Source organism: Muntiacus reevesi, chromosome 17, assembly GCF_963930625.1.
Source record: "Muntiacus reevesi chromosome 17, mMunRee1.1, whole genome shotgun sequence".
NCBI lineage: Eukaryota > Metazoa > Chordata > Mammalia > Artiodactyla > Cervidae > Muntiacus > Muntiacus reevesi.
Window position 1 is genome coordinate 29329404 of NC_089265.1, and position 19200 is coordinate 29348603.

The window sequence follows — 19200 nt, forward strand, 5'->3', positions numbered from 1 at the left end:
TTCTTGCTGAGTAAATTAAAGCCCAACCAGCTAGAGAATAAGGGTGATGTTGAAATCATACTCCAAAGTCTAGTTCTCCTTTCCACGTGACTTATTTTTATTTTCTGACAGGGCTCCAAGTTCTTAATTCCACAAGGTTCCCTGGCGTCTGCTGCTGAGTGTGTCATGCTCCAAAATGCACCCAGAGAGTCGTTCGAGAGGACTATTGCGATAGCAAAAGGCAATTCTAGCTTAGGTAAGTTTCTTTTCCACATACCCCTTCCGTCCTAACCCCCTTGCCAAGAGGAAATGTTGAACATAGAGTCAATACTTTTAACTGTAGATAAGAAAATAGATGTGATAAAATTTACCATAGTTTTAATGTTAATTCTTTTTGTACTCACTATTGTTATCTGAAATGGTTAACAGGTTTATTTCAGACTACCTTAAATCCCTCACTGTCTTATTAACTATCTAAAAATATTCACAAGCCTCATTTCCATTCAAGTGAAAGATATACAAATTGTGTATGAGACAGAAATTCAGGAAAGGAATTCTTAGAAAATGAGAAGTCGGCAACTTGGAATTCTAAATTATTTGGAAAAGTAAATTATTAATTTCTTCGAATGGTACCAGTTATGCATGCATTAGTTTGTATTTAATTTCTTTCATTCACTGAAATAAAGACTAAAAAGACCGTCAGCTGTGTCATTACCAAAGCATTAATGTAATTCTTCGACATTCCTTCCCAGGTGTGAGGGTTTTCCACCCATAAAAGATCGTGACTGATTAAAAATCTCAAGTCTTCTGATTTGGGCAAAGAAGACTGCCTGTAGAAATAAAATCCTAATTACACTAGCTAAAATTATTTCAAGGCAGCTCACATTTATACTTCTTTTGACTTAGGCAGTGACGTGATTCAGCTCTGTGTTTGGTGCTCAGGACTGAAAATAGGGTCAGGAATCATTTCCCCCAGAAGCCTGATTGCAGTCTAAGACTCTGTGGTTAGCTCTGTGTCAGAGGTCTTCTTTCTCTTAGGATGTAACCAGCCAGTACCCTTTATGTTGGTATCTATGGTGGGATTTGGTTTCCTTGTTATATTTGGGACTTGGCAGAGGAGTCGAGCAGCAACACCACTGTAGCTGGTGATTGGGATTCCAATCTGTCTCCTAGATTTTGTTCCGTTTGGTGGTGGCTGGGTCCTATCAACAGTAGCTAAAAGGAGAATTGTAGCAGGGACTTTCTCGTTGGTTATAATATCACTTATGTATTACATTTAATAGAATGATACAAAACTTAAGCTACAGAACTTTCTCTAATCATTAATTATGGGATATGTGCTGTAGACAGCTAACTGTGACAGAAGTATTTCATCTGCTAATGCAGTATTTGTGAGAGCATGTTACTTGGAACACTAGTTCTGCAGGATGTTAACGGGAGTTACACTTGGGTTCCAAGTTTGGGATGTGATAAACTTAAGGAGACAGGTGTTTCTGTTCGCATCACTCAGTAGCTTTGCACTTATGCCTTGTGTATCTGTAAGAACATGTTCCAAAATGCAGCATTTCTCACACATCATTGGCCACAGAACCCATTTTTAAAATTAACTCATAAGACAGAAATTTTGCAGAGCCTGTATGAGAAACCCTCTTCTAGCTTATGTATTTACTCAACCTTCAAACATTATTTCTGTATTCTGGCCACTATTCTAGATACCATGATGTAATTGTTTTCTTCAAGGAGCATGAGTTTAAGAGGGTTAGACTGACCGACTTACAGGACCCTCATTGCATTAACATATCATACCTGCTATGAGTGACATTCACACAGAGAACGCTGAAGGCTTAAGTGAAGGAGAAGCAAGCCCTCCTCTCTGAGTTTGGAGGAATTTAGAAAGATATTAAAGAAAAGAAGATGTTTGATTTCATCCTGGAAAAAGAAATAGATTTTACCACCTAGTTGAGACACTGGAAGCATTGGAAGCTGCTAGAGCCAAGGCAGAGAATTGTGAAGCATCCCTGAGTTTGGTGTGGATGAAGTGTGGCACAGTGGAGGGTAAGATCAGAGTTGATGCCGAAGGAGTGACAAAATTTGTTACATTTAGTTGGTGGGGTGATATTATTTGCACACATATGTACACATAGGTGTAGTGACCTTTGAAAAATTTAATTGACGATTTTTGATAGTTCTGTTGTGCATTGGCTAGTTACGTTGTATTAGAATCTGAAAGGTGAAGAGCAAAGGTAAAACAGTAGGAAGGAAAGTGTTACCTTTTCTTCACTGATGAAGTACTGGAACATAAGCAGACTCAGGAATTTCTCTGGAAGAACTCAGCCCTTACAAGGTGGAACCAGAATTCAGGCGAGAATCTTTCTCTGATTTTTTGCTCATCACACAAGTCACCTGAGTCCTTAAGTCACCCAAAGGCTGTGTTAGCAGTGTTGTAATAACAAGCGTTATTTTGAAGCTGAATTGCAAGTTTGCATTTAGCCTTTAGAAAGCGATGTATTTGTGGATTGGAGTAGAGATGCCTTTTAAAATATATTCTGTGCATTTTCTTCTGTTTTTCTTTTGTACTGTATTGAGCACTTTGAAAGGAACATTACAGGTGCTCTTCTCAAAAAGTTCTTTGAATAACCCCAAACGTGGACATTATCCGCATTGTTGAGATGAGTAAACTGCAGACCAGTGTGAGGTTAAGTCCGTTGCCCAAAGCCACACTGACGAGAAGTGCTGCAAGTCAGATTTGGGACCAGTTGTCTGTTTCTGCAGTAGATGGCTTAGACTGTTGTCCTGTACATCTTTCAGGACAAAACTGAGAGATCTTACAAGTTGCAACCAAAATCCAGTCTGTAGATATTACCTTGAAGTTGTTGAAACCTAGAAGTGATCGTTTGGTGAAAGGAAAGTATAAGCTGAGCTAACTGATGTCAACCTCTTTTTTTACTATGGTTGACCTGACCTGACAGCTTTCATAACGGGGAGAGTCATGTGTTAAATCTGCTGTTAAGAAAGAATTTAGAGATCATGTTGGCCATAGCCTGTGAAAACTTGTCCCGTGTCTGTGGCTTGCTTTATTGTAGGATGCGTGGTGCTGGTGAGAACAAGATGATGGGTGAGATTCCCAGGATGGGCCACTGAGTTAAATTGTGTTTTGTAGTCTTGCATTTTTTTTTTAAACTATAGTTGTCTTGTGGGACTTGGTAGTTAACATGGCAGCATTAGGACAAACCAGAGTGCTTATTGAAACATTTCAGAGCCAGCCTCTTTGCTCATAAGAAACCCACCTCGTTTGAAGAATTGTCTAAACTTGTTTGTTGGTTTATGATAACCAGAGGTGTTTCCTTAATGACAATATACTTAAAACTCATTTGTATGAGTCTTAACAGAATCTTTTAAAGTATATTTGATTAATAGCTCATTTCTATCTGCATATGGTAACTAGAAGTCTGGGTGGCTCCTTTCCAGGCATGAAATATCAGGCTGGGAACATATTGTAGTCAGGATCGTTTCTTTAAAAATATTTGAAATATCATGTGTAATGTGGTATAATTACAGTTAATATTTGGGCTTCCCTGGTGGCTCAGATGTTAAAGAATCTGCCGCCGATGCAAGAGACCTGGGTTTGATCCCTGAATCAGGAGGATTCCCTGAAGAAGGGAATGGCAACCCACTCTAGTATTCTTGCCTGAAGAATTCCATGGACAGAGGAGCATGGTGGGCAAACAGTCCATGGGGGTCCTGAAGAGTCAGACACGACTGTTAGAGAGGATTTCTTTCTTTTAAAATTTATAAAAACCTAAAAATGAGCTAGTGGCTTCTCTCAAAGACTTTGTAAAAACCCTTATCGACTTACATCTCTCCTTATATTGTTTAATCATATAATCTTGTTTTGAAAGGAACTTTTAGTACTTGATTTTAAATGAAATTATATTATTGTATGTAAATTTTAAAATTTCAGTCAGTTCAATTCAGTTCAGTCGCTCTGTCATGTCCAACTCTTCTAACCCATGGACTGCAGCATGCCAGATATCCCTGTCCTTCACCATCTCCCTGAGCTTGCTCAAACTCATGTCCATTGAGTTGGTGATGCCATCCAGCAATGTCATCCTCTGTCGTTCACTTCTTCTCCAGCCTTCAGTCTTTCCCAACATCAGGGTCTTTTCTAATGAGTTGGCTCTTCACATCAGATGGCCAAAGTATTGAAGCTTCACCTCCAGCACCAGTCCTTCCAATGAATATTCAGAATTTATTTCCTTTAGGATTGACTGGTTGGATTTCCTTGCAGTTCAAGGGACTCTCAAGAGTCTTCTCCAGCACCATAGTTCAAAAGCATCAATTCTTCGGTGCTTAGCCTTCTTTATGGTCCACTCTCACATCCATACATGACTACTTGGAAAAACTGTAGCTTTGACTATGTGGGCCTTTGTTGAGTAAGTAATGTCTCTGCTTTTTAATATGCTGTCTAGGTTTGTCATAGCTTTTCTTCCAAGGAGCAAGCATCTTTTAGTTTCATGGCTACAGTCACCATCTGCAGTGATTTTGGAGCCCAAGAAAATAAAGTCTGTCAGTGTTTCTCCATCTGTTTGCCATGAAGTGATGGGACTGGATGCCATCATCTTAGTTTTTTGAATGTTGAGTTTTAAACCAGGTTTTTCACTCTCCTGTAGTGAAAAAGAGTAGTATGGTGGTGCTGTAAACAAAAACGGGGAGGACAGATGGTGAAATGAGGGACTAGGGAATAGGGAATAGTAAATAGGGAATTCAGTTTTATACTTACTAGGGCTGTTTCCTATGAATCATCCAGAGACCTTGTCAAGAGCACAAGTGGATATCGAAATCTGGAGCTATTGAAGTTCACATTTGGAAATGATGCAGTAATAGGTTAACGTTTACATCAGTTTAATTCAGCTGACTACTGTACATTTAGGCACTGTGATAGGCACTGCAGATAAGACTTGAATACAAGCTTCTTAATAATTCTGTTATGCTTTTTAAAAAAAAATATTTTTATTTATTTTTGTTGGTCTTCTGTGGTGGCTCAAATGGTAACGAATATGCCCGTGATGCAGGAGACCCACGTTTGATCCTCGGGTTGGTAATATAACCTGGAGGATAATTCCTTTAGAGTGTTGTGTTGGTTTCTGCCTTACAACATCATGGATCAGTCATAACTCTGTGTGTGTGTGTGTGTGTGTGTGTAATGAATCAGAACTGTATATGTATCCCCTCCATCTTGAGCCTCCACCCAGTTCCACCCCTCCAGGTCATCACAGAGGCTGGGCTTCCTGTGTTATGTATCAGCTTCCCAGAAGCTGTCTGGGAAGTATGTATGTGTCAGTGCTACCTTCTCAATTCATCCCACGCACTGTGTCCACAAGTGCATTCTCTATGTCTGTGTCTCTGTTCCTTCCCTGCAAATAGGTTCATCAGTACCATTTTCCTGGATTCCATATATATGCTTTAATATACTATATTTATTTTTCTCTGACTGACCTCACTCTGTATAACAGGTCCTAGGTTCATCTACCTCACTACTGACTCATATTTCTTCCTTTTTATGGTTGAATGATAACTGCATTTTATATATGTACCACAGCTTCTTTCAACTTCTTTGTCCATTCATCTGTGGATGAACGTCTAGGTTGCTTCCATATCCCAGCTGTTGTAAATAGTGCTTCATTGAACACTGGGGTATATGTGTCTTTTTGAGTTGTGAATTTCTTAGGATTAGTGGGATTGCTCACTTATAGGATAGTTTTAAAAGAAATCTCTGTACTGTTATAGTGGTTGTATCAGTTTACATTCCCCATAACAGTGCAAGAGGGTTCCCTTTTCTCCACATCCTCTCCAGCTTTTATTGTTTGTAGGTTTTTTGACGATGGCCTTTTTGATTGGTGTGAGGTGGTACCTCATGACAGTTTTGATTTGTATTTCTCTAATAATGAGCAACGTTGAGCATCTTTTCCTGTGTTTATTGGCCATCTATATGCCTTCCTTGGAGAAATGTTTGCTTGGGTCTCTGCCCATTGTTTGATTAGGTTGTTTGTTTTTCTGATATTCAGCTGCATGAGCTACTTATATATTTTGGAGATTAATCCTTGTCAGTTTTCTCATTTGCAATTATTTTCTCCCATGCTAAGAACTGTCTTTTCATCTTGTTAAGTTTTCTTTGCTGTGAAAAAACTTTTAAGTTTAATTAAATCCTATTTTTTTGTTTGTTTTTATTTTCATTGTCTTAAGAGGTGGGTCAAAGAGTTTTATAGTGTCTAGCCTTACATTTAAGTCTTAGTCCATTTTGAGTTTATTTTTGTGTATGGTGTTAGGGAGTATTCTAATTTTCTTCTTTTACATGTAGCTGCCCAGTTTTCCCAGCACCACTTATTGAAGAGGCTGCCTTTTCTCCCCTGTATATTTTTGCCTCCCATAGGTGCGTGAGTTTATCTCTTGGCTTTCTATCTTGTTCCATCTTTGGTTTGTATTTATGTTTTTGTGCCAGTACCATACTTACTTGATGACTGTAGCTTTTTAGTATAGTCTGAAGTCAGCAAGGTTGATTCCTTCAGTCCCATTTCTCTAAGATCGTTTTGGCTGTTTGGGGTCTTTTGTGTTTCCATACAAATTGTAAAATTTTTTGTTCTAGTTCTGTGAAAATTGCCATGGGTAATTTGATAGGGATTGGCTTGACTATGTAATCCCTATCAAGTTACCAGTGGCATGCCAACTCAACATCCAAAAATTAAGATCATGGCATCTGGTCCATTACTTCATGGCAAATAGATGGAGAAACAATGGAAACAGTGACAGACTTTATTTTCTTGGGCTCCAAAATCACTGCAGATGGTGACAGCAGCCATGAAATTAAAAGATGCTAACTCCTTGGAAGAAAAGCTATGACAAACCTAGGCAGCATATTAAAAAGCAGAGATGTTACTTAGCTGACAAAGGTCTGTCTAGTCAATGCTGTGGTTTTTCCAGTAGTCATGTATGGGTGTGAGAGTTGAACCATTAAGAAAGCTGAGCGCCGAAGAATTGATGCTTAGGACTGTGGAGTTGGAAAAGACTCTTGAGAGTCGCTTGGACAACAAGGAGATCAAACCAGTCAATCCTAAAGGAAATCAGTCCTGAATATTCATTGGAAGGACTGATTTGAAGCTGAAGCGCCAGTACTTTGGCCAACTGATGCAAAGAACTGACTCATTAGAAAAAACCCTGATGCTGGGAGAGACTGAAGGCAGGGAGAGAAGGGGACGACAGAGGATGAGATGATTGGATGGCATCACCAGCTTGATGGACATGAGTTTGAGGAACTCATGGGAGTTGTTGAAGGACAGGGAAATCTGGCATGCTGCAGTCCATGGGTTGCAAAGAGTTGGACACAACTGAGTGACTGAACCAAACCGACTTTGGTAGAGATTGCATTGAATGTGTAGATTGCTTTAGATAGCATGTGCATGTGCTAAGTCACTTCAGTCGTGTCTGACTCTGTGAGACCCTAAGGACCGTAGCCCACCAGGCTCCTCTATCCATGGGATTCTCCAGCCATGAATCCTAGAGTGGGTTGCCATGCCCTTCCCCCAGGGATCTTTTCAACCCAGGGATAGTCATTTTAACAATATTGATTCTTCCAATCCAAGTACATGGTGTGTTTCACCGTCTGTGTCCTCTTTGTATGCTTCTTTGTATCAAGTTCACCAGTATGGTATTTAGCACGTAGAAAACAGACAGTAAATATGCCAAATGAGTAAATGATCTAGAAATAAGGTAATGGTAGAGTTTCTTAGAGAACTGATTTTTTACTTGTAGGCCTGCTCTGTATTCTTTCATATATGTAAGAGATGAACTATTATTATAAAAATGATTTGGTACTATCAAAATATTTTCCCTCAACTTTCTGTGTAAGTGGAGACACATCACATAGGCTAAGTTGCATTCACTCCGCAGTGTAGACCCTGTTTCATCTCTAACATATTTAACATGGAGTGTCTAGATAAAATCTCAGAAACATTTCTAAATTGACTTTAAAAATATTTGAAACTCATGTTTTCCTTTCCTTTTGATTGTTTTTACTGCTTAAAAAGTTTTGTTGTCGTTATTCAGTTGCTCAGTCTTGTCCAGCTCTTTGCGACCCCATGGACTGCAGCATGCCCGGCTTCCCTGTCCTTCACCACCTCCCAGATCTAGCTCAAGCTCATGTCTGTTGAGTCGGTGATTCCATCCAACCATCTCATCCTCTGTCTTCCCCTTCTCCTCCTGCCTTCAATCTTTTCCAGCATCAGGGTCTTTTCTAATAAGTTGGCTCTTCCCATCAGGTGGCCAAAGTATTGGAGCTTCTGCTCCAGCATCAGTCCCTCCAGTGAATATTCAGTATTGATCTCCTTTAGATTGACTGGCTTGATCTCCTTGCAGTCCAAGGGACTCTCAAGAATCTTCTCCAACACCACACTTTAAAGGCATCAGTTCTTCATTGCTCAGCCTTTTTTATGGTCCAAAGCTTAAAAAGTTACTCTTGTTCTTTTATATATAATCTGTAGAGATTATTAAATTCAAATTAAATGAATTTGAAAGTCATGCTTTTTAAAAAAATATTTTATTAAGGTGTAGTCGATTTACAATTTTGTGTTAGGTTTTAGTTTGCAGCAAAGTGGTTCAGTTATAAGTGTACGTAATAGTTTACATTTACTAATTCCGAACTCCCAATTCATCTACGTACCACACCCCCCGCCCCTTGACAACCCCAAGTCTGTACTTACTGTGAGTCTGTTTCTTTTGTAAATAAGTTAATTTTTGTCACATTTTAGATTCCACATATAAGTGGGATCAAATGGTATTTGTTTTTGTCTTTCAGACTTAACTTAGTATGATGATCTCTCGCTTTATCCTTGCTGCTGCAAATGGCATTATTTAATTTCTTTTTATGGCTGAGTACTATTCCATTGTGTGTATGTGTTTGTGTATGTATGCGTGTATATACATGCACATACATGTACATGTACACACATATATGTATATATGCATATGTATATACATATATGTGTGTATACATGTATATACACACATACATACACAAACACACACACCACATCTTCATCCATTCATCTATCTTTGGACATTTGAGTTATTTCTGTGTCTTAGTTATTGTAAGTGGTGTGCTGTGTATTATAAATGGTGTGCGTAAATCTTTTTGAATTAGTTTTTTCCAGATATATACCCAAGATTGGATTGCTGGATCATATGACAGTTCTGTTTTTTGTTTTTTGAGGAATCTCCATAGTGTTTTCCATAAGGGCTGTACCAGTTTGCATTTCTATCATCAGTGTGGAGGATTCCGTTTTCTCCACATCCCTTTCAGCATTTGTTATTTGTAGACTTTTTAGTGATGGCAGTTCTGACCAGTATGAAGTGGTACCTCATTGTATCCATTTCATTTGCATTTCTAAATAATTAGCAATGTTGAGATCTTTTCACATGCCTGTTGTCCATCTGTATGTCTTCTTTGGAGAAATGTCTGTTTAGGTCTTATGCTCTTTTTTTGATGGAGTTGTTGGTTTTTTGGTTGTTATAGTTGTATGAACTGTTTGTATATTTTGGAAATTAAGCTCTTGTTGGTCTCATCATTTGCAAATATTTTCTTCCAGTCCATAGGTTGACTTTTTGTTTATGGTTTCCTTTGGTATGCAGAAAGCTTGTAAGTTTGATTAGGTCTCATTTGTTTATTTTTGTTTTTATTGCTGTGGGAGACTGTGAAAGTCATGTATTTAGCATGTGTTTCTCTTTTTCCATAGGAATGACAGTAAGTGCTAATAAAGATGGCTTGGGGGTGATTGTTCGAAGCATTATTCACGGAGGTGCCATTAGTCGAGATGGTCGGATTGCTGTTGGGGACTGCATCTTGTGCATTAATGAAGAATCTACTATCAGTTTAACCAATGCCCAGGCACGAGCCTTGTTGAGAAGACATTCTCTCATTGGGCCTGACATAAAGTAAGTATCATTTGGGCCATAGTTTGGCTTGGGAAATAAAGGAATTTCAATCTGTTAATCAGAATTTTTTTTCTCAGTGCATACTTCTTTTTGATATACAAAAATGATCATATATTCAATACTAATCACTAAAGAATTTGACTATTCCTGAAAAGTTATTGATTGCATTGATTGTAGACTTTAGAAAAGTGTATCGGCAATCAGTAACAATACTAACAGTACTGAAATACAGTTGACCCTTGAACAACACAGGTTTGAATTTCTCAGGTCCAAATATGCATAGGCTTGTTTCAGTAAATATGCAGTTGGCTCTCTGTGGGTTTTGTATCCTAAGGTGTAGCCAACCTTGGATCCAAATTTCCACCTAAGATTGATTTAATCCGTAGATGGAAGACTTGTGGATACAGAGGGTCAGCTGTACTCTGGCATTTCATATACAAGGGATTTGAGCATCCGTGGCCTTTGGTATCCAAAGCACCTGGAGCCAATCCCCTACAGGTACCTAGCAACAACAATATCTCAAAACAACTTTGCCTTCCATTATTATTTTTAATTTTCCAGTGATTTCTATAAAAATCTTTATACAAGATATGAGATCTCTTTTATTGAGCAGAATGGTCCACACTTAGGAACTTACATAGAAGTTTGGATTGGCCTCAATATAGTAAATTGCAGTACCTAATGATCTGTATGAATACTCCCAAGTAAGCCATGGAAAAGATTGTATAGAAGCAGTCTGACCCATAATTTACCCTTTGTTGAACTGCTTTTCAACCCATATAAGAGAATTCACAGAAATGCTGTTATGGTCTGATGGTAGCTCATGCAGGCTAGTTTTGGAAAAAGAATTTAAATGTCTCATCATCCCATCGTGTACTAAAAGCATGTCATATATGTGGTTTGTTTTTTAAATCACTAAACATTTCTTGAGCCTGCATAAAAATCACTACATAACCTTATTGTCACACCTCAAGAATGTAATAGCTTGCCTTTTTTTTTCCTCTGTCATTAATAATTGAATATTTGCATTTAATGTGTAAGGGATAAAGTAGTAAAATAAGAATTCAAAAAAAGATTGTTTACTTTAAATTGATGTGATGCATACTAGTATGGGAGACTTTTTTGTATTATATGGTCTTACTGCATTCTGTACTATTATTTTATAAAATACATATTGGTAGAGCTTAGGTAAGAAAGATTGTACCTAAAATCTGTTTTTCATTTTTCCATTGATAAAAAAGCAGAAAAATACTTTCTGTTTAGTTTAGAGTGGGTTCTGTTGTCTTATAAAAAGGAGATTTTTATTTTTAGGGTGGAATTTCACTGATGGGCTTTCATATTTTTAATACCTTTTTGGCTTTTATTTTATAATAAACAGATCATCAGGTCATGTGACACTCCCGTGGTTATTTTATTAATCATGCAAATAAAGGTGAAGATCATTAAAAATTTCAGTGCCCCTACAGTAAATGAAAGAGAAATGTTAAGTGCTTTCCTCACCACTTGCAGGCTAGTGTCCATTCCTTTTCCTTCAAAGATGAATGATAAGGATCTACATGCAGTCTCTTTATTTTAGAGGTAATCTAAACAGATGACCTCATGACTGAGCGTTTGATTTATTGTGTGATAATGCATGTCTTATGTCATGAACCCTTATGCAAGTCTTCTGTCCACTTTTTGGCACTCTTGAGTGCTAGAATTGGTACTTGGTTTTAACTTTACCTCTCAGTTGTAAATGTACCACAGAACTTAAAAACTGGCCAGAAAATAAGACCACTGTGACAATGATTTAGCTTAAATCTTGTACCTAGTCACCTCTAGAAGAGCTGAAAAGCTATCCAGTATGTTTTCAGGCTACAATCTTTTTCTCCTGTACTGTTTTGTTTTGATTTGTTTTGTTGTTTTTTTTTCCATCCTCTGGTGTAGCACCAGAATTTACCCATTTATGCCCTCAGCAGGTTTATTATGACTGTAAAGGGTATCTAGAAATCCATAAATATCTAGAGATTTAGAAATAATTGCTTTAAAATCCCAGGAAGTAAAATGTAATGTAGTATCTTACATTTGAAAGAAAAATAAGAAAAATCCTACAACCTTCTCTCCTCTGGAAATCAGTCTATCAGTCATTCTTTCTTACAAGTTCACATGGGTGCATACAGACACACGCTCACAAGCACACCCACAAATCACCTTGATTTCTACTCAGGTATACTATTAAAGCTGTGATTTACATGGCTATAGTTTTGACTCATTGGGTAAATGATAAAAAGAAATGAGAATAATAGAATCCTTTTTCAAGTAAATGTATCAGATGATAAAACAAATAGTCATTTAGATTGACCAGGGCTGAGCAGCATGTTCCATACATTTTACATGAAGTGGTTTTGGCCCTTTCTTCTCCCTTTTACTTGCTTTCACAACAAAAGGTTTAAAATTACTTTGAAAACTATATGGGTGATTTCTCCCAAACCGAAACTCTAATCCTTTCATTACTGTGAATGAAACCATGACTTTAAGTGCCAGTCAAGTGTTATAGTCATTGCCTTGATCTAGGCTCCATCCATGCCTCTTTTTGTTTTCTCATGAGGAAGCTGGCTTAATCTGGGTTAGTGGTGGAGAAATGTATTGTAGGTACTTAATAAAAAAGTACTTTAATTGTTTCAATTGCTTAACCGATTGGTTTTAGTAAAGCATTGCTTATTGAGACAATGAACTGGCTTTCTTTTTTGCCGTTTAATAGCGATGGCTAGGAACTGAATGTGTGTGCCTTCGTGCATGCCTGGGTAGATAATTTGTGTTTCAAGAGTTCAGAAACAGCCAGTTGAAGTTCCAGGTTTCATTATTTTCTATGGAAAACCAGATGTGAAACCTCACCAGAATGCATTCTGTCTCACTTCACACTCTACCTTGCCAGGGGCGCTTATATTTCTGTAATAATAGCCAGGGTTCTGTGCTTCTCGGCAGCTGCTTGTAACATCTGCCAGATAATTACCAAGCTGAATCTGAATTCACCTGCCTTAACCTAAAGTGTGGGATGAATTCCTGATCAAGGAATAAAAGATTGATTGCAGTTACATTTTTCTGTGCTTGTTAATAATTACTGCTATAGACACCAGTAAAGAGCAGATGCTTTTCTGGGGGAGGTGTAGATAGGAGGGCTGTGGAAAGGGGAAGAAACAACCAGGAGCACCCACTTTTAACTACATATGTATGCATCGCACATTCAGCACAAGACACTGACATTTGTTAACACCATTGTAAAAAGATGCCGCGGCGTATGCTTCACATTCTAGATTCTCCGCGGCACCTGCTGACGATTGAGCCCCCTTTTATGTGTGAGTATTGGTGATTCAAAAGCTCATTATGGCTGTGTGTTACAACTTGTCTGTGAAAACCACTTCGTGCTTTTGTAACATCCCTATGTGGGGCTAGATCCAGAGAGAGATTCAGTGTATATACATTTTCCTTTTTTTTTTTTCTTCTTTATATAAGAGCATATTTCCAACAGAGCTATGAGATGGTTACATTTTCACATTGCACTGGTGTTTGTGAACTCATTTGAAAATCATGTTTTCCTACTACTGAAGCTTTCTAGCTCTTTTGTTAGGGGGTGATCACCTCTGGATTAATAACTGTCACATTTCAGCATCACTAATGCTGTTCTGTTTTCTTGTACTCCATGTATAACCTAAGGTTAGTTTTTGCCTTTGAGAATTTTTAACACTACTCTCAGAGAAGCCGTTTTAATGTGTTTATGCAGTTCAGTGTGTGTTTTGGTGTTCTTGGTTGGTGTCTGGAGGTTTTGTATGACCGTGTGACCAGGTGTGTATTATAATTTCTGTGCATGGGTTAATGCACTGTGGGATGCTTGTTCCAGTGCCCCTACTGTCTGTACTGGGCTAAATATGTGAACACTGCTTTCTTTCTTACCGCCCCCTAAAATATCAGAAAAATATTTCTAAAAGTCTTCCTTAGTAAACCTTAACACCTTTGAACAAATACAGAGAAGAATTCATTTTCAACAGTGTCTCGGATAGACGCATCTTTTCCTTCTCAAACCAAACTAGTATTTAATTAAAAAATTAAATACTTTGAACTGAGTATTCTTATTTTTCTTGTGTTCTAGTCTTTTTACCTCACCTAGCTTTTTTTCTCTTAAGGTTTTATTTATATGAGTTTTACCTTTACTGAACCTTCAGAAATAATTTCCAGATATAATTCAGAAACAATTTTCTTGAATAGACTTTTCAAATTTATGTTTTATATTTATTTTTCTTTGTATAAAAGACAGTCTTCTTTCCAAGTACAATGTGTTCTGCATTTTTGACTCATTATTTTTGAAGGGATAAATGCAGATTTGCTATTCAATATATTTTTGTTACACTGTGGAAGCAGTATTTTTGTAGATGAATAAGTAAAGTAGGGCCAGAATTAGAATACAGCTCTCTCACCCACACTAGTCCTAAATCACTGAATTATGTTGTGAAAGTGTCACGAAGTGTCATAAGGGTGCTGGCTTCTGCCAGAATGATTGGATGTTGGGGCCAAGCTGACTGATGGCTCTGTTAGAACATGGTTTTACGTGTGTGTTGCGCGTCTTGACTTACAATAGCCTCATCAAAAGTGACATCGTTTTGTGATTGGGGATATGGAGATCTGTTAGTGGGTGATTTACCGTACCAGAACACTCCAGAGAAGCAACAGAACTCTGTCCTCTGACTTCAAACCTAAGCAACCTCACAGAGTGAATGCCTTTTATGGAATCACCAGTATTTATTATATATCCTCCTCACTCAATAAATTATGCCATTAGTATACTTCTATTATTATATTATATTTTTATAATATGAAAGGTAAGCCTTTATCTTTGCCCTCCAGTACTAAGATCTTGATACTTATTATCTTCATGTGTAAGCTATGTTTAGCCAGCATAATAGTCTTCATGATTTTTGTGTTGCGCATTTTTGATACATGCTTTTGTTTCTTTGCACAAATATCCTGAAATGACTTGAAGTCCTTTCTCTCACTCGCCATACCATGTATGAGTTTGAAGATCCGTAACAGACTGCTTCAACAGGTGTATCAATTATGTAGCCTCTTAGGACAGCAGTAAACTTGAATTTTCAGTCATTTCTAAGCATTATAACTACAGTGAGCAACTTGCTCAGTGCCTTCCACATTATAGGCGTTCAGCCAGCCAGCACTTGCTGAATTAGTATGTGACCATTCAAGTGTCAGGCTTTTTCTCTGAAACCAAAATGAACATAGACATTGCTACATATTAGTAAGAGGATCTTTCTCTGCACTGATAATGGTTTAACTCAGACTTAATAGTTAATACTTTAATAAAGCTAGGATATGATTACTGATAGTACTTGTTAATGTCCATAATTACTTGTGTTTTATGGGAGAATGTAATTTTGAATGCCCAGTGTTTTAGTAGAGTTTACCCTGTTTGTTTCTGCTAAGGCACCCAAAAATCTTTGGAGAAAATAAATGTTATTACTGAAAATTACTTATCTAAGGATTTCTAGATCTCTTTAATGTAAAAAAAAATTGCAGTTAGTCTTCTTATTTGGAAATATATATTATGCTGTTTTCCTCCCCCATATGATTATTGGTAAACAGATAATTATCAGCAACCTTTAAATTTTTAATTTCTGTTGTTATTATTGCCTATAGAATACTTGATTGTTTTGAAGTTTAGAGTCTCTACTGAGTAAGCCGATTTAAATGAGTTGTGTGAAAAAGTAGAGATGAGGGGACAAAATAAGTTTATTTCATATTTTGGAAGATTCTCCCAATAGGCAGAGCTTTGCTTTCATGGACTGTGTCTTGTTCCAGAATTACTTATGTACCTGCAGAATATTTGGAAGAGTTCAAAATAAGCTTGGGGCAGCAATCTGGAGGAATAATGGCACTGGATATTTTTGCTTCCTACACTGGCAGGTAAGTCTGCTATGTGAATGATCCATACAGCAAGTTATAAGGAAGAGTTTTGAATCCAGTGTCATGGAGGCCTAGCGATGAAAAAGACTGAATTCTTTTTCCCTCTTTCAAGATTTAAAAAAAAAAAATCACCCCCCTTTCCCATACTACTGGACTTCCCCAGTGGCTCTGTGGTAAAGAATCCACCTACCAAGCAGGAGATGCAAGTTCGATCCCTGGGTTGGGAAGATCCCCTGGAGAAGGAAGTGGCAACCTGCTCCAGTGTTCTTGCCTGGGAAGGCCCGTGGGCAGAGGAACCTGGCAGGCAACAGTCCATGGGGTCACACAAGAGCTGGACATGACTTAGCAACCAAACAGCAGCAACCCATAGTATAAGGAGTGATCACATATTGTGGGAAATTTGGGGAAAATATGAAAAATCAAAGCAAGAAATTAAAACTGTCTTCAGTTGTATCAGTCCATACACCACCGTCAGCTTACTGAGTTTTGGGGAATTTATCTCAGATACGACTATGGTTTCACTCACTCCCTGGAACCTATAATTTGTACGGTATTGTATCACTTTTCTCTGTCATAAATGTTTTCAAATTATTTATTTACTCATTAACGTACATACAGATTCACAAACATTTTTTTGACCATTCTTCTTTTTTTTTTTTAGTTGGAGGCTAATTACTTTACAAACATTTTAATGGTTATATTTCTACTCTTTTGGAGTATGTTGAGCTGAACGTCTCTGTGTATGTACAGGTTAGGTAATGGAATGTTTGGCTTTTTAAAGCCTATTTATACACAGTGTATTGAGGACCTTTGAATAATACAGGAAATACAGTTTTTTCCTCCCTTAGGAAAGAGAAAAACTAGATTTTGATGTTGCTGCTGAGTTTAGCACAAGGAGAGAAATAATGTCAAATTGCCTTTCTGGAAAGAATACACTATACATTTTCAGCTGTGGGCCTGTTTCTTCCCAGTTACATTAGCAGCTGAGTAGCAGATTTCTCCTTAAGCATGCTATAAAGAAGAAATAGCTTTGCAAACATTCTGAGGTCTGTTCACAAAAGTTCTAACAACCCATAACACTCTGGTGTCCAGTGACTCTGCAGGCATTATAACATCACATCACTCTTCCCTCTGCAAATTGTATGTGGCTACAGCTATGCAGACAGTGTTAAAGAAGGAAAGGTTTGTTATGTGTTTAATAAAGGGAAGGAATGTCATGGCCCAAAGGGCCCCTTGAATTTTATGGGAAAAAGAGTATTCATTCCACCCTTTGCAAAGCTCAGCCATACTTCTCTCTAGAATTTCCATCTTAGGGCTAATGACATGAATTGATTACAGCTACCTGGTACTTCCTCTTAAAAAGATAGATGCAGTAATTCCAGTGTCCCTCTGAAATATCATTTCACATGGCTTAATTAGAGAATATGACAAGATAACATGATATTCTTATGAAATTCTGAGGCCTTAAAAGCACTCAAAATGTTAATATTAAAACAAAAAAGCCACTTTCAGCATGTTGGTTCTCTCCTAGCACATAAAGGAAAAGGGCCTGAGCTGTCAATGCTGTGAATAACTGTTTCCCTGCAAAAAAGTGTATTTTCTGTTAATATAAGGATGCTCAAAACAAAATCTGTCTGCATCCTATTTTCCTCCCTTAGGAAAGGCAGAAACTAGATTTTGATGCTGCTGCTGAGTTCAGAACAGGGAGAGAAATAATGTCAAATTGCTATCCCAAAAGGAATGCACAATACATTTTCAGCTGTGGGCCTGTATTTTTTTCAGGTATAATAACAACTGAGTAACAGATTTCTCTTTAAGCATGCAGGAGGAATCAGCACCAGAGAGATTAAGTTACTTACTCAAGTTTCATAACTAATGGGTGGAAGAATCAAGGTTAAATGCACATGGTCGGGCTCCACGTTGTTAATCGTTGGATCCAAAAAAAGAATTGTGCTAACCCTGTATATGTGGGGCAGTGTAGCATGGAGTTTAAGAGCTCAGGTTTTAGAGTAAACTGGCCTAGTCAAGTCTCATCTCTGTTCCTTTACTGTGTGACTTTGTGCCAGTTTCTGGCATCTTAATGCACATATAAAGAGTGTTACTTGTTATAGTTGACAGAAACTTACTTGATATTCAACAATCAAACATGAGTGCCGAGAAGTCTAATTGATTCTTGGCTGAGTGAGTGTAGGGACACAGAACAGGTTCATTCTGTTGAGGCGCACACAGCTTGAGTCCTGTAAACCCCGCCTGAGGATGGATAAAGAATAATCAGCACATTTATAGGAACGTATCTGGGTTAGTGAAATGGCTCAAGATTGGACAGTCATCTGAAGAGAATGGGACTTTTTGTATGAGAAGACTCCAGGTATTTGTCATCTTACAGCTCACAAGCCAGGAGCTTATGATGCGATCTGTGTGACCTGCATCTGAGCAGCTCCCCCTGCCTGGGCTTTAGGGTAATAACTGGATATTTTAGAGAAGGACTCTTTCTTACTTCCCATTCCTCTCTCTATTCTGTACCCACTTTTTCTGTCATATTCTCCCCAGTGGTATTTCCAGAGGATTGGGCTCTGCTTCCCCCCACTGTCTTGCACCTTGCAGATTGAGGTTCACTCAGACTATTTCATTCTCAGTCAACTTCTTAACATCATTTTGAAAATCTTTCTTTGGCTCCATTCCTGACAGTCCTGTCCCACAGTCAGGCTGATTCTCTGCAAGCCCAGCCTCATCCAGAGTCTCCTTCCTCAATTACAGAAGGAGAATTGCGTCACACGACCGATAGGTAGGAACCAGAGGCAGGTGGATTTCCCTTTGACAGATGAAAAGCACAGATTTAACTTTCAGGTCAAAGAGAGAGTGAGAGGTTCTGGGAGAGCCCAGACAGTTGTTTGGCAGAAATGTTGGGAAACACATTCAAGCACAGATGGATTATTAGATTAGATGACTTCTGATCTCAAGGTCTGAAGATGATATAATTTGACAGAGTTCAGTATTCCTCTTGGGGGAGAATGGATATAACTTCAACATATGCTATCTTCAGATTTTTTTTCAATTTCTGTAAGTATCAGCTGCAAGTATTTATTTAATTAGAGTTTTTAAAGCTTCCTCTATTTTAAGAAGAATATATTTCTTTAGAAATCCAATTTTTCTTAACAGCGTAAGACCATGCCATAATTGATTTTAAGCATTCTTTACTGTCCTGACAGTACCATGTATTGATGCAAAGTGTACCTTTGGGAAAAACCAAATATTTTTGGACAAGATTATTATTTTGCAGTTATATTT

General features: G+C 37.8%; 1 protein-coding gene across 4 annotated transcripts in view; it reads left to right on the plus strand.

Moving 5' to 3' along the window:
- The window catches only part of MPDZ (multiple PDZ domain crumbs cell polarity complex component), a 171593-nt gene that overhangs the window by 97453 nt on the left and 54940 nt on the right, over positions 1–19200 (plus strand). For all 4 annotated transcript variants that reach the window (XM_065908320.1, XM_065908319.1, XM_065908318.1 and 1 more), the window contains 3 exons: positions 112–235; positions 9765–9963; positions 15808–15912. In XM_065908320.1, coding sequence (XP_065764392.1) covers positions 112–235; positions 9765–9963; positions 15808–15912 — 428 coding nt within the window. The remainder of the gene's footprint in view (positions 1–111; positions 236–9764; positions 9964–15807; positions 15913–19200) is intronic.